General features: G+C 41.3%; 1 protein-coding gene across 1 annotated transcript in view; it reads left to right on the top strand.

Annotated features, from left to right (window-relative positions):
- Positions 1-13,345, top strand: part of LOC128657245 (ankyrin repeat and MYND domain-containing protein 1-like) — a 70,602-nt gene extending 57,257 nt beyond the window's left edge. The window contains exons 8-9 of the mRNA XM_053711516.1: positions 2,407-2,547; positions 13,316-13,345. Coding sequence (XP_053567491.1) covers positions 2,407-2,547; positions 13,316-13,345 — 171 coding nt within the window. The remainder of the gene's footprint in view (positions 1-2,406; positions 2,548-13,315) is intronic.
- The last annotated feature ends 1,151 nt before the right edge of the window (positions 13,346-14,496 follow it).

The following is a 14,496-nucleotide window of genomic DNA, read 5'->3' as shown; positions in this document are numbered from 1 at the left end:
ATGGTTTATTTTATAGGTAAGTATTTAGTTTTAAATAGGATTAATTTATTTAATGATAGTAATTTTATTTAGATTTATTTAAATTATATTTAACTTAGGGGGGTGTTAGGGTTAGACTTAGGTTTAGGGGTTAATAACTTTATTATAGTAGCGGTGACGTTGGGGGCAGGAGATTAGGGGTTAATAATTGTAGGTAGGTGGCGGCAATGTTAGGGACGGCAGATTAGGGGTTAATACAATTTATTATAGTGTTTGCGAGGCGGGAGTGCGGCGGTTTAGGGGTTAATACATTTATTATAGTGGCGGCGATGTCCGGTCGGCATATTAGGGGTTAATAAGTGTAGGTAGGTGGCGGCGACGTTGGGAGGGGCAGATTAGGGGTTCATAGGGATAATGTAGGTGGCGGCGATGTCTGGTCGGCAGATTAGGGGTTAAATAATTTTATTATAGTGTTTGTGATGTGGGGAGGCCTCGGTTTAGGGGTTCATAGGTAGTTTATGGGTGTTAGTGTACTTTGTAGCACTGTAGTTAAGAGCTTTATGTTCCGGCGTTAGCCCATAAAACTCTTAACTACTGGCTTTTATATGTGGTAGGTGTCTTGGAGGTAGAGGCTCTACCGCTCACTTTCTCCAAGACTTTTAATACCAGCGTTAGCCAAATCCCATTAAAAAGATAGGATACACAATTGACGTAAGGGGGATTTGCGGTAGCCTCGAGTCGCGGAAGAAAAGTGAGCGGTGAGCCTCTACCTGCCAAACTTGTAATACCAGCGTTAGAAAAAAAGCAGCGTTGGGACCTCTCAATGCTGCTTTTTAAGGCTAACGCAAAACTCGTAATCTCGCCGATTATTTCTTTCTAAGGTGGTGATAGTCCTTACTTGTGGGAATTCATCTCCTGGCGACCAGGAGGAGGCAGACACCCCACGCAGAGCTTCAAGTTCTCCTCCCACTTCCTCTTCCCTCCCAGTATTTGTCTTTGCCTAGTCTAGAAGATAGAGGTGCTATTTTCTTCAGATTAAAGGGATATTATCCCAAAACGTCTCCTTCAATGGATAGTTCCTAGAAGAGAGGGAAATAGGAGAGTACTGGCTGTGCAAAGTAAATCTTCTCTCTGGAGTTGTGGTCACAAGGCTGCCATGGGTGTCGCTGGGACAGTTACTTTAGCCTCCTCCTGCTTGGCCTTGCGATGTACTTCCTCAGTTTATCCTGTACTGTAAGTTACAGTACAGGGTGGGCAATCTCCTGTATCCTCAGACTATGTCAGGCAAGTAAGATAAGTGGTGTGGGCATAGACTGGGGAAGTACCTGCATCTTCACACAGGCTATATATAGTAGGTACACTGCATAGTATGCATCATATTGTACTGATTCCTGAAGCAATCGGCTCCAAATTCACAAGTGTCAGACAAGTACCTTAGTAGTTAGAGGAAGTTATGCTTAAAGGGACAGTTTACTATAAAATTGTTTTTCCCTTAATGTGTTTTCTATTACTTTTTTTTACCAGCTGCAGTTGATTTTTTTTGTTTTCAAAGCCACAACCTAATAAAATAGGTTGAGCTTGTAGGTATAATCAGATCTCATTACATTATCACATTGTATATATATACATGCTACTTTATCTTATATCTGTCCGTAAACCAATCACCAATACTTTGAGAGAATAATGGAAAATTAACATTTTATTACCTTTTCTCTTCTATACCCCACTGGGAGTGTTATTTCTTCTACTGGCTGTGTTTACACAGCTTGGACTTAAAGGGACAGTATTCAGTATATTTTCATATAACTGCATGTTATAGACACCACTGTAAAGAATAATATGCACATATTCTGATCTAAAAATCCAATATAAAACCGTTTAAAAACTTACTTAGAAGCTCCCAATTTAGCCCTGTTGAAAAGATTAGCTGGAACACCCGCTGCAAGTGGTTCTATAGCAAGTAAAATAGACACTCCCCCTCCCCTTTCCTCTGCATATGACCCTTTACACAAACAGCAGCAAGCTGGAGTAGGTATACATCAGTATTCTTCAAAAAATTTAGGGCTTGGTTAGGAATCTGAAAATCAATGCAATGTTATTTGAAAATAAGCAAAATTGTGCATTTTTTTAAAAAAATTGCTGTGTAGGCTAAATGGATCATCTACAAAACATTTATGCAAAGAAAAAATCTATTGTATAATGTCCCTTTAAGGCCAAAGAATTTCAGGATAGGTGGGAATACCACAAGCTAAATCAACTAATAAGCACATTAATTTCCAATGAGCCAGACTATTGAATGAATAAACCATAGGTAACCAAAAACTGTCAGAAAATGAGTTGATTTCTGTCTAACCTAATTTGGTTCCTTTGCATATGTCTATTTAGAAATGGCTATTAAGATAAGCTTACTGTATGCATTTTCCTCAGCATGGTGCACTGACGCCTCTTCATATTGCTGCTGCAATTCCAGGAATTGAGGGGGTCAAAATAACAGAACTTCTGCTACATGCAGCGGCAGATCCTAACATCAGAGTGGAAAATGATGATTACATATTTGAACATGACAAGGTAATATTTAGACGTCTCACTTTCAGAACAAAGGCAAAAAAAGATTGCATAATATATAATAATATTATTATACTCTTCCTGATTGGTGTTATATGTATAACCAGCCACTGGTTGTATCAGTTTGATTTTTCTCCAACATTGGTGTGTCCGGTCCACGGCGTCATCCATAACTTGTGGGAATATCTCTTCCCCAACAGGAAATGGCAAAGAGTACAGCAAAAGCTGTCCATATAGTCCCTCCTAGGCTCCGCCCACCGCAGTCATTCTCTTTGCCGTTGCACAGGCAACATCTCCACGGAGATGGTGAAGAGTATGTGGTGTTTAGTTGTAGTTTTTTATTCTACTATCAAGAGTTTGTTATTTTAAAATAGTGCTGGTATGTACTATTTACTCTGAAACAGAAAAAGATGAAGAGTTCTGTTTGTGAGAGGAATATGATTTTAGCAGCAGTAACTAAAATCGTTTGCTGTTTCCACATAGGACTGTTGAGATGAAATAACTTCAGTTGGGGGAAACAGTTAGCAGACTTTTCTGCCTAAGGTATGACTAGCTATTTTTCTAACAAGACTGTGTAATGCTGGAAGGCTGTCATTTCTCCTCATGGGGACCGGTAAGCCATTTTCTTAGTCTCAAACAGAATAAAGGGCTTAATATGGGCTGTAAAACTGGTAGACACTTTTATGGGCAAGATCGATTGCTTTATTTGGGCATTTTATGAAGCTTGATGTTGATATTCACACTTATAAACTTTGGGGAACGTTTTTTTTTTAACGTCAGGCACTGGTTTAGACACCTTTTCAGTCAGGAAGGACCTTCCCTGTAGTAGGCTGAGCCTCATTTTCGCGCCATTACTGCGCAGTTACTTTTGAGAGCAGGACATGCAGCTGCATGTGTGTGGGTCTGAAAGTTGTTGAAAAGGTTCCTAACAGGCTTCATTGGTATCGTATACCCCCTGGGTTTGGTAAAGTCGCAGCAAAGGATGTAGCTGGGACTGTAGAGGGGTTAAAACTGTAACCGGCTCCGGTTTCTTCATTTTAAGGGTTAAAGGTCTCAAATTTGGGGTGCAATACTTTGAATGCTTTAAGACACTGTGGTGAAAATTTGGTTAAATTTGAACAATTCCTTCATAGTTTTTCACATATTCAGTAATAAAGTGTGCACTGTTTAAAATTTAAAGAGACAGTAACGGTTTTGTTTAAAAACGTTTTTTGTACTTTATTGACAAGTTTAAGCCTGTTTAACATGTCTGTGCCTTCAGATAAACTATGTTCTGTATGTATGGAAGCCAATGTGTCTCCCCCTTCAAAATTGTGTGATAATTGTGCCATAGCGTCCAAACAAAGTAAGGACAGTACTGCCACAGATAGTAAAGTTGCCCAAGATGATTCATCAGATGAAGGGAGTAGACATAGTTCTACATCATCTCCTTCTGTGTCTACACCAGTTTTGCCCACGCAGGAGACCCCTAGTACTTCTAGCGCGCCAATGCTTATTACTATGCAACAATTGACGGCAGTAATGGATAACTCCATAGCAAATATTTTATCCAAAATGCCTGCATATCAGAGAAAGCGCGATTGCTCTGTTTTAAACACTGTAGAGCAGGAGGGCGCTGATGATAATTGCTCTGTCATACCCTCACACCAATCTGAAGGGGCCATGAGGGAGGTTTTGTCAGATGGGGAAATTTCAGATTCAGGTAGAATTTCTCAACAGGCAGAACCTGATGTTGTGACATTTAAATTTAAATTAGAGCATCTCCGCGCACTGCTTAAGGAGGTGTTATCTACTCTGGATGATTGTGACAACCTGGTCATTCCAGAAAAATTGTGCAAGATGGACAAGTTCCTAGAGGTTCCGGTGCACCCCAACGCTTTTCCTATACCCAAGCGGGTGGCGGACATAGTGAATAAGGAGTGGGAGAAGCCCGGCATACCTTTTGTTCCCCCTCCTATATTTAAGAAATTATTTCCTATGGTCGACCCCAGAAAGGACTTATGGCAGACAGTCCCTAAGGTCGAGGGGGCAGTTTCTACACTAGCCAAGCGCACTACTATTCCTATAGAGGATAATTGTGCTTTCAAAGATCCTATGGATAAAAAATTGGAGGGTTTGCTTAACCCCTTAATGACCGCAGCACTTTTCCATTTTCTGTCCGTTTGGGACCAAGGCTATTTTTACATTTCTGCAGCGTTTGTGTTTAGCTGTAATTTTCCTCTTACTCATTTACTGTACCCACACATATTATATACCGTTTTTCTCGCCATTAAGTGGACTTTTTAAAGATACCATTATTTTCATCATATCTTATAATTTACTATAAAAAAAATTATATAATATGAGGAAAAAATGGAAAAAAACACACTTTTTCAAACTTTGACCCCCAAAATCTGTTACACATCTACAACCACCAAAAAACACCCATGCTAAATAGTTTCTAAATTTTGTCCTGAGTTTAGAAATACCCAATGTTTACATGTTCTTCGCTTTTTTTGTAAGTTATAAGGCAATAAATACAAGCAGCACTTTGCTATTTCCAAACCCCTTTTTTTCAAAATTAGCGCTAGTTACATTGGGACACTGATATCTGTCAGGAATCCCTGAAAATCCCTTAACATGTATATATTTTTTTTTTAGAAGACACCCCAAAGTATTGATCTAGGCCCATTTTGGTATATTTCATGCCACCATTTCACCGCCAAATGCAATCAAATAAAGAAAATCGTTCACTTTTTCACAATTTTTTTGACAAACTTTAGGTTTCTCACTGAAATTATTTACAAACAACTTGTGCAATTATGGCATAAATGGTTGTAAATTATTCTCTGAGATCCCCTTTGTTCAGAAATAGCAGACATGTATGGCTTTTGTTGTTGCTTTTTGGTAATTAGAAGGACGCTAAATGCCACTGCGCACCACAAGTGTATTATGCCCAGCAGTTAAGGGGTTAATTAGGGAGCATGTAGGGAGCTTCTAGGGTTAATTTTAGCTTTAGTGTAGTGTAGTAGACAACCCAAAGTATTGATCTAGGCCCATTTTGGTATATTTCATGCCACCATTTCACCGCCAGATGCGATCAAATTAAAAAAAACGTTAAATTTTTCACAATTTTAGGTTTCTCACTGAAATCATTTACAAACAGCTTGTGCAATTATGTCACAAATGGTTGTCAATGCTTCTCTGGGATCCCCTTTGTTCAGAAATAGCAGACATATATGACTTTGGTGTTGCTTTTTGGTAATTAGAAGGCCGCTAAATGCCGCTGCACATCACACGTGTATTATGTCTAGCAGTGAAGGGGTTAATTAGGTAGCTTGTAGGGAGCTTGCAGGGTTAATTTTAGCTTTAGTGTAGAGATCAGCCTCCCACCTGACACATCACACCCCCTGATCCCTCCCAAACAGCTCCCTTCCCTCCCCCACCCCACAATTTTCCCCGCCATCTTAAGTACTGGCAGAATGTCTGCCAGTACAAAAATAAAGGGAATCTTTGTTTTTTTTAAAAAAAATTGTATAGCATATTTACATATGCTGCTGTTTAGGATCCCAATTAGCCCCCAACCTCCCTGATCCCCCCTCAAACATCTCTCTAACCATCCCCCTTTGCCTTTTTGGGGGCCATCTTGGGTACTGGCAGCTATCTGCCAGTACCCAATTTGCAGAAAAAAATGTTGTTTTTTTTTATTTTTCCCCATTTTTTTTTCTGTAGTGTAGCTTCCCTCCCACATACTAACCCAACACCCCCTGATTTCGGTTTTTATTTTTATTAATTCTACGTTTTAGAACCCTGATGAGCAAATCCTTTTCTGTAGTGTAGCGGTTCCCACCCGCTCCCTCCCGTGCACGCGCCCGCCCCCTCCCTATCGTGCACGCGCGCGCGCCCGTGCGCGCCCCCGGTCATCCCCGCCCACGATCCTGCCCCCCTCCACATCACTGGGCCCATCGATGGCCGCCACCCGCCTCCCACCCACCAACGATACCAGCCATCGATGTCCGGTGCAGAGAGGGCCACAGAGTGGCTCTCTCTGCATCGGATGGCCATACATGGTTATTGCAGGATGCCTCCATATCGAGGCATCACTGCAATAACCGGAAAGCAGCTGTAAGCGAGCAGGATCGCTTCCAGCTGCTTTCCACACCGAGGACGTGCAGGGTACGTTCTCAGGCATTAACTGCCTTTTTTTTGAGGACGTACCCTGCACGTCCTCAGTCATTAAGGGGTTAAAAAGATTTTTGTACAGCAAGGTTACCTCCTGCAACCTATTTCGTGCATTATTCCTGTCACTACAGCAGCGTGGTTCTGGTTCGAGGAACTAGAAAAGTCGCTCAGTAGAGAGACTCCGTATGAGGAGGTTATGGACAGAGTTCACGCACTTAAGTTAGCTAATTCCTTTATTTTAGATGCCGCTTTGCAGTTAGCTAGATTAGCGGCGAAAAATTCTGGGTTTGCAATTGTGGCGCGCAGAGCGCTCTGGCTAAAGTCTTGGTCAGCGGATGTATCTTCCAAGACAAAATTGCTTAATATCCCTTTCAAGGGTAAAACTCTTTTTGGGCCAGAATTGAAAGAGATTATCTCAGACATCACTGGGGGTAAGGGCCACGCCCTCCCACAAGATAGGCCTTTCAAAGCCAAAAATAAGTCTAATTTTCGTTCCTTTCGCAATATCAGGAACGGACCGGCCTCCAACTCTGCAGCCTCTAGACAAGAGGGTAATGCTTCGCAAACCAAACCAGCTTGGAAACCGATGCAAGGCTGGAACAAGAGTAAGCAGGCCAAGAAACCTGCTGCTGCTAACAAAACAGCATGAAGGAGTAGCCCCCGATCCGGGACCGGATCTAGTAGGGGGCAGACTCTCTCTCTTCGCTCAGGCTTGGGCAAGAGATGTTCAGGACCCCTGGGCACTAGAAATAGTTTCTCAGGGTTATCTTCTGGAATTCAAGGAACTACCCCCAAGGGGAAGGTTCCACATGTCTCACTTATCTTCAAACCAAATAAAGAGACAGGCATTCTTACATTGTGTAGAAGACCTGTTAAAAATGGGAGTGATACACCCAGTTCCAACCGTGGAACAAGGAATGGGGTTTTACTCAAATCTGTTTGTGGTTCCCAAAAAAGAGGGAACCTTCAGACCAATTCTGGATTTAAAGATCCTAAACAAATTTCTCAGAGTGCCATCGTTCAAAATGGAAACCATTCGAACGATTTTACCTACAATCCAGGAGGGTCAATTTATGACTACCGTGGATCTAAAGGATGCGTATCTACATATTCCTATCCACAAAGATCATCATCAGTTCCTAAGGTTCGCCTTTCTGGACAAACATTACCAGTTTGTGGCTCTCCCATTCGGGCTAGCCACTGCTCCAAGGATTTTCACAAAGGTACTCGGGTCCCTTCTAGCGGTTCTAAGACCAAGGGGCATTGCAGTGGCACCTTACTTGGACGACATTCTGATACAAGTGTCGTCTCTTTCAAAGGCAAAGGCTCACACAGACATCGTTCTGGCCTTTCTCAGATCTCACGGATGGAAAGTGAACATAGAAAAAAGTTCCCTGTCTCCGTCGACAAGAGTTCCTTTCTTGGGGACAATAATAGATTCTTTAGAAATGAAGATTTTCCTGACAGATGTCAGAAGGTCAAAACTTCTAAGCGCTTGTCAAGTTCTTCATTCTGTTCCACGTCCTTCCATAGCTCAGTGCATGGAAGTAGTAGGGTTGATGGTTGCAGCAATGGACATAGTTCCTTTTGCGCGAATTCATCTAAGACCATTACAACTGTGCATGCTGAAACAGTGGAATGGGGACTATACAGACTTGTCTCCAGTGATTCAAGTAGATCAGAAGACCAGAGACTCACTCCGTTGGTGGCTAACCCAGGACCACCTGTCCCAGGGAATGAGTTTCCGCAGACCAGAGTGGGTCATCGTCACGACCGACGCCAGTCTAGTGGGCTGGGGCGCGGTCTGGAACTCCCTGAAAGCTCAGGGGCTATGGTCTCGGGAAGAGTCTCTTCTCCCGATAAACATTCTGGAACTGAGAGCGATATTCAATGCTCTCAAGGCTTGGCCTCAACTAGCAAAGGCCAGATTCATAAGATTCCAATCAGACAACATGACGACTGTTGCTTACATCAATCATCAGGGGGGAACAAGGAATTCCCTGGCGATGAGAGAAGTGACCAAAATCATAAAATGGGCGGAGGATCACTCCTGCCACCTATCTGCGATCCACATCCCAGGAGTGGAAAACTGGGAGGCGGATTATCTGAGTCGTCAGACATTCCATCCGGGGGAGTGGGAACTCCACCCGGAGATATTTGCCCAGTTGACTCAATTATGGGGCATTCCAGACATGGATCTAATGGCGTCTCGTCAGAACTTCAAGGTTCCTTGCTACGGGTCCAGATCCAGGGATCCCAAGGCGACTCTAGTGGATGCATTAGTAGCGCCTTGGACCTTCAACCTAGCTTATGTGTTTCCACCGTTTCCTCTCATTCCCAGGCTGGTAGCCAGGATCAAGCAGGAGAGGGCCTCGGTGATCTTGATAGCTCCTGCGTGGCCACGCAGGACTTGGTATGCAGACCTGGTGAATATGTCATCGGCTCCACCATGGAAGCTACCTTTGAGACAGGATCTTCTAGTACAAGGTCCATTCGAACATCCAAATCTAGTTTCCCTTCAGCTAACGGCTTGGAAATTGAACGCTTGATTTTATCTAAGCGTGGGTTTTCGGATTCTGTAATAGATACTCTGATACAAGCCAGAAAACCAGTAACTAGGAAGATTTACCATAAAATATGGAAAAGATATATCTGTTGGTGTGAATCCAAGGGATTCTCATGGAGTAAGATCAAAATTCCTAGGATCCTTTCTTTTCTCCAAGAAGGTTTGGATAAGGGATTATCAGCGAGTTCTCTAAAGGGACAGATTTCTGCTTTATCTGTCTTATTACACAAACGACTGGCAGCTGTGCCTGATGTTCAAGCTTTTGTTCAGGCTTTGGTCAGGATCAAGCCTGTTTACAGACCTTTGACTCCTCCCTGGAGTCTGAATTTAGTTCTTTCAGTTCTTCAAGGGGTTCCGTTTGAACCTCTACATTCCATAGATATCAAGATGTTATCTTGGAAAGTTCTGTTTTTGGTTGCTATTTCTTCTGCTAGAAGAGTTTCTGAGTTATCTGCTCTGCAGTGTAATCCGCCCTATCTGGTGTTCCATTCAGATAAGGTTGTTTTGCGTACTAAGCCTGGTTTCCTTCCAAAGGTTGTTTCCAACAAGAATATTAACCAGGAAATAGTTGTGCCTTCTTTGTGTCCGAATCCAGTTTCAAAGAAGGAACGTTTGTTACACAATCTAGATGTAGTTCGTGCTTTAAAGTTCTATTTAGAAGCAACAAAGGATTTCAGACAAACGTCTTCTCTGTTTGTCGTTTATTCTGGCAAGTGGAGAGGTCAAAAAGCTACTGCTACCTCTCTTTCCTTTTGGCTGAAAAGCATCATCCGATTGGCTTACGAGACTGCCGGACGGCAGCCTCCTGAACGCATCACAGCTCACTCTACTAGGGCTGTGGCTTCCACATGGGCCTTCAAGAACGAGGCTTCTGTTGACCAGATATGTAAGGCAGCGACTTGGTCTTCCCTGCACACTTTTACCAAATTCTACAAATTTGATACTTTTGCTTCTTCGGAGGCTATTTTTGGGAGAAAGGTTTTGCAAGCCGTGGTGCCTTCCGTTTAGGCAACCTGATTGGCTCCCTCCCTTCATCCGTGTCCTAAAGCTTTGGTATTGGTTCCCACAAGTTATGGATGACGCCGTGGACCGGACACACCAATGTTGGAGAAAACAGAATTTATGCTTACCTGATAAATTACTTTCTCCAACGGTGTGTCCGGTCCACGGCCCGCCCTGGTTTTTTAATCAGGTTTGATGAATTTATTTCTTTAACTACAGTCACCACGGCACCCTATGGTTTCTCCTGTTTTTCTCCTGTCCGTCGGTCGAATGACTGGGGTGGGCGGAGCCTAGGAGGGACTATATGGACAGCTTTTGCTGTACTCTTTGCCATTTCCTGTTGGGGAAGAGATATTCCCACAAGTTATGGATGACGCGTGGACCGGACACAAGTAATTTATCAGGTAAGCATAAATTCCCGACTATATCCTTGTGTTTTATTCACGGGAGTGTAGGTGCTATGTAGTATTATGATTGGTAACAGTAAGCAAGAGAGGCAAAGAGGCCACTACTTGGTGACAGACTACATTTATAACACTCAAGGGGTTAATGCATTATCAGTTCGTAAATAACTGTACAACAAATAGTACAACACCAGAGAGAGAAACTAGACGGCTTAAATGCACAGTTTCAGCTTGGAGATTAAAACATAACTTTTATTAGTACGCAAAAAAAATAATAATTAAAAACACTCTTAGGTGCTTAACGATAGTGCGAAGAACAGTGTTGGTAGTAGAAATAAAAGTAAGTGAAGCTACTGGGGTACGCAAGTAGAGAAAATCAATGTGACTGCATAAATTTGCAGTTATCTAAACACTTGCTCTAAAAGATGTATGGGGGGGTCATTGACTATGGCACGGTATGTGCAGGGTTATGACAGTGAGTCATAAATGAAGGCACTAAAGCGCTAAACAGCACCTGATTAGTTGGTATTACCTATGTATAAATGTTGTATTGGTATATATTGCAACAAATAAGTGGTAAGATAGGCACTGTCACAAATCGCTTGTTGACATTAACTCATGCACTCCTATTGCGTGTTAGCTTATAATGCAGTAGATGCAAGCGTAACATTATATTGCGAAGGGGAAATTGGATCTTGATCCCCCGTTGCTAGTCTCCTGATGTTAGTGAAGGAGTCTTATGTTAATTATATGTTCCAATAATCTATTAAACAGTCCAATAGTAGTATAGCGAATTGAATTGTGCACAAATGGTTTACGGTGAAGTGGCTCATATGAATTATGCCCCCAGATACTAATAAAAGTAAGGCAATTTTAACTCCGATTGTGTGTTTAACTGTAACGCCTGAATTTGTAGTTACGATAATACTGAGTAAATATCTTGAAGATACTTTGTACTTCTACAATTATGTACCTTTTAACCTAATAGTTAATCTGTAGCAACTAGAAATGTTGTCACAGATTAAGAAGTAACAGTATCGCTTAGCCTGTATAAGCGTTACACACCACACCAAATTACATACGAGTCAGATGAGCTAGAGCTTCCACTACAACAATATAATATGACTTATGTGTAATGTTGCGTGAATGGCATGTGCCTATTAGAACTACACCCTGATAATACTGGTCCAAGTAATAGAAAAGCAAACCTTAATGAGAGATAGCAAATAAGGCTGACTAAATAGTAAAAAATGCCCCCAAAAAATTAACGGACTATTGTAGTACCACAGAAAGTTTCACATAGTATGAAAGTTTACGAAACACCTACTAATTTAGCAAAATAAGCGACCTAAGGCTTTATAAAAATACAGGAGCTCCAGGGCTCCTCACCAATTCCCTAGCGTCCCTGACATGTTTCACCCTAACGGCTTTTTCAAAGGGTGAGCGCGCCGCTCACTGACTGGCTATTTATGGCGTGTGAACTCCACCTGCTGAGATGAGTCATCCCTGGCTAGCCAATCCTGAATGTTACTCCATTTACAACAGAGGATGCTTGGAGCCAGATGCTATCCTATTGATAATTGGCTGGGTAGGTGTTCAAAAGATGTTAGGCTGTAGTTCATTGGAATATGAATCCACAGATCGCTATTGATTATTAGACATAGCTTATGTGTGTCTTTATAAATTGTAATAAGATACCATAGGTTGGGAAATGTAATGAAAACACTAGTGACAATTATGAATGTACATGTTGCTGAGCGTGATTACGGGATACATTGATAATTTGAACATTGCTACTTGGAGACCAAAGCCTGCCTGTGTATATAATAATCACATTATTATTGATAAGTATAACAAAGCGTATTGTATATCAAAGAAGGTCAGCATCTGGTCACTAGTTTATGTCCTCCAAGTAAATTGAAAAGACCAACTTGCAATAGGGAGTTAGTATCCCTTATTAGTCTTCATGCTCCTACTAGATTACGTGTGAGCTTCTCCGTAATAGCACTTAAAGAAATATACAAAAATTATTATGTGAACGAGTGTGCCACACTGTGTGAGTTGTGTTAAAACAAACTTATCAGATGACAGTATGTGATAAATAAGGATAGTGTGAGTCTGTACTATGTACAATTGTTATGTCAATTAGTGATTCAAACTTAGTGTTACTTGATTCTAAATGAGTGTGAAAAGGGGGATCCACAACTCATATGATTGAAAAATAAATGAAAGTGCAAAGATTATTACTGCTGGGTGCATGTGTGTTAATACTGATATCAGTGTTTCTGATTAACGGATTATCCGAGTGCTTTGAAATAACCATTTTATAATTTCACGTGATGTGTTCTAGTGCTGTGACTTGAGTAGCTTGTGTCACATAAATTGTGTTTGTACCAATTCCCACCATTCGTTTTATGTGCCCTAAGCCAGTGGAAGAAACTATAATGATGGCCTCTAAAATAAAGAGGCTACTGTATAAGTCCTCTTATAAAAATGGAGAAAAGTTGTTTTGTTCATTGAGACCGGATGGCTGTACCGTGTTCATTAAGAAAATCCATTTGCTTTCAGCTCGCAACAAAGTTTTTTCTAGGTCACCTCTAATTCCAAACTTCACTTTCTGCCACCCAAAACATTTTAGGTCACTTTGTTTGGAGTTGTGTTTGTTTAAAAAATTCCTAGCAACAGAGGTCAATTGTTTTCCTGCTTGAAGATCTTTGGCAGCATTTTTAATATTTCTGAGATGTTCTTGTAATCTCACCCTAACTTTTCTGGTTGTCATACCAATATAAAGTAAATTGCATTTGCACTGTAGCACATACACTACCCCTTCAGTTTGACAGTTATTGTGTGCATTTATCGAATGACTCTTGTTGAAGCAGACATGTATTGTCTGTATTTTTAGCATAAAGCTGCATATTGAACGTACCGCATTTGAAGGATCCATGAGTGAATGTGCTAGATGTTTTAGTGCCCTCTAGATGGCTAGAGCTGATGAGATATTTAAGGTTTCTACTTCTTCTGTATCCCGTTTGGATCTTATTGCCCAAAACATTTTTTAGAATGGGATCAGACATAAGAATGGGCCAGTTATCTTGTAATATAGTTTTGATGTGTGGACTTTCTGGATTGTACGTGGATATAAACCTGATTCCATCTTGTGTAGGTTTTGCTTTTTTCTGAAGTAGTTCTTTTCTATTAGTTGTTCTTGCTCTGTGTTCTGCCTTCTTAATTGCCCTTTTACTGTAGCCTCTTAATAAAAGTCTTTCAGTAAGTTCCTTTGCTCTTTTATGGTAATTTAAAACCGAGGAGCAATTTCTCCTCATTCTTAAAAATTCTCCCACGGAGAGGGCTTGAATCGTGTTGGGGGCATGAGCGCTTGAGCTATGAAGAACACTATTGGTAGCAGTGGGTTTTCTGTGTACATCCACGGAAAGTGTACCTGCCTTAGTTTTGCTTATTTCCAAGTCCAAAAAGTTGAATTTAGTTAAACCGGCATCATAAGTCAATTTGATATTAAAGGGGTTCATATTCAGATTCAGAAGAAATAGATCCAATTCCTCTTTGGTGCCCTCCCATAGGAAGAGCACGTCGTCTATATAGCGCATCCAAAGTGGAATCTTGTCCAGAAAAGAGGAATTAGAATCTGAGAACACAGTTTTGTGCTCCCACCAGCCTAAAAAAAGATTGGCATAGGTGGGAGCACATGCTGTGCCCATCGCAGTGCCTCTTGTTTGTAAGAAAAAACTATTGTTGAAGGTGAAATAGTTATGTTTAAGTACAAAACTTAATAGTTGTAGTATAAATTTGTCATGTATGTGA

Source organism: Bombina bombina, chromosome 4 (genome assembly GCF_027579735.1).
Source record: "Bombina bombina isolate aBomBom1 chromosome 4, aBomBom1.pri, whole genome shotgun sequence".
Classification (NCBI taxonomy): Eukaryota; Metazoa; Chordata; class Amphibia; order Anura; family Bombinatoridae; genus Bombina; species Bombina bombina.
This window is presented reverse-complemented; position numbering and strand designations above follow the sequence as displayed.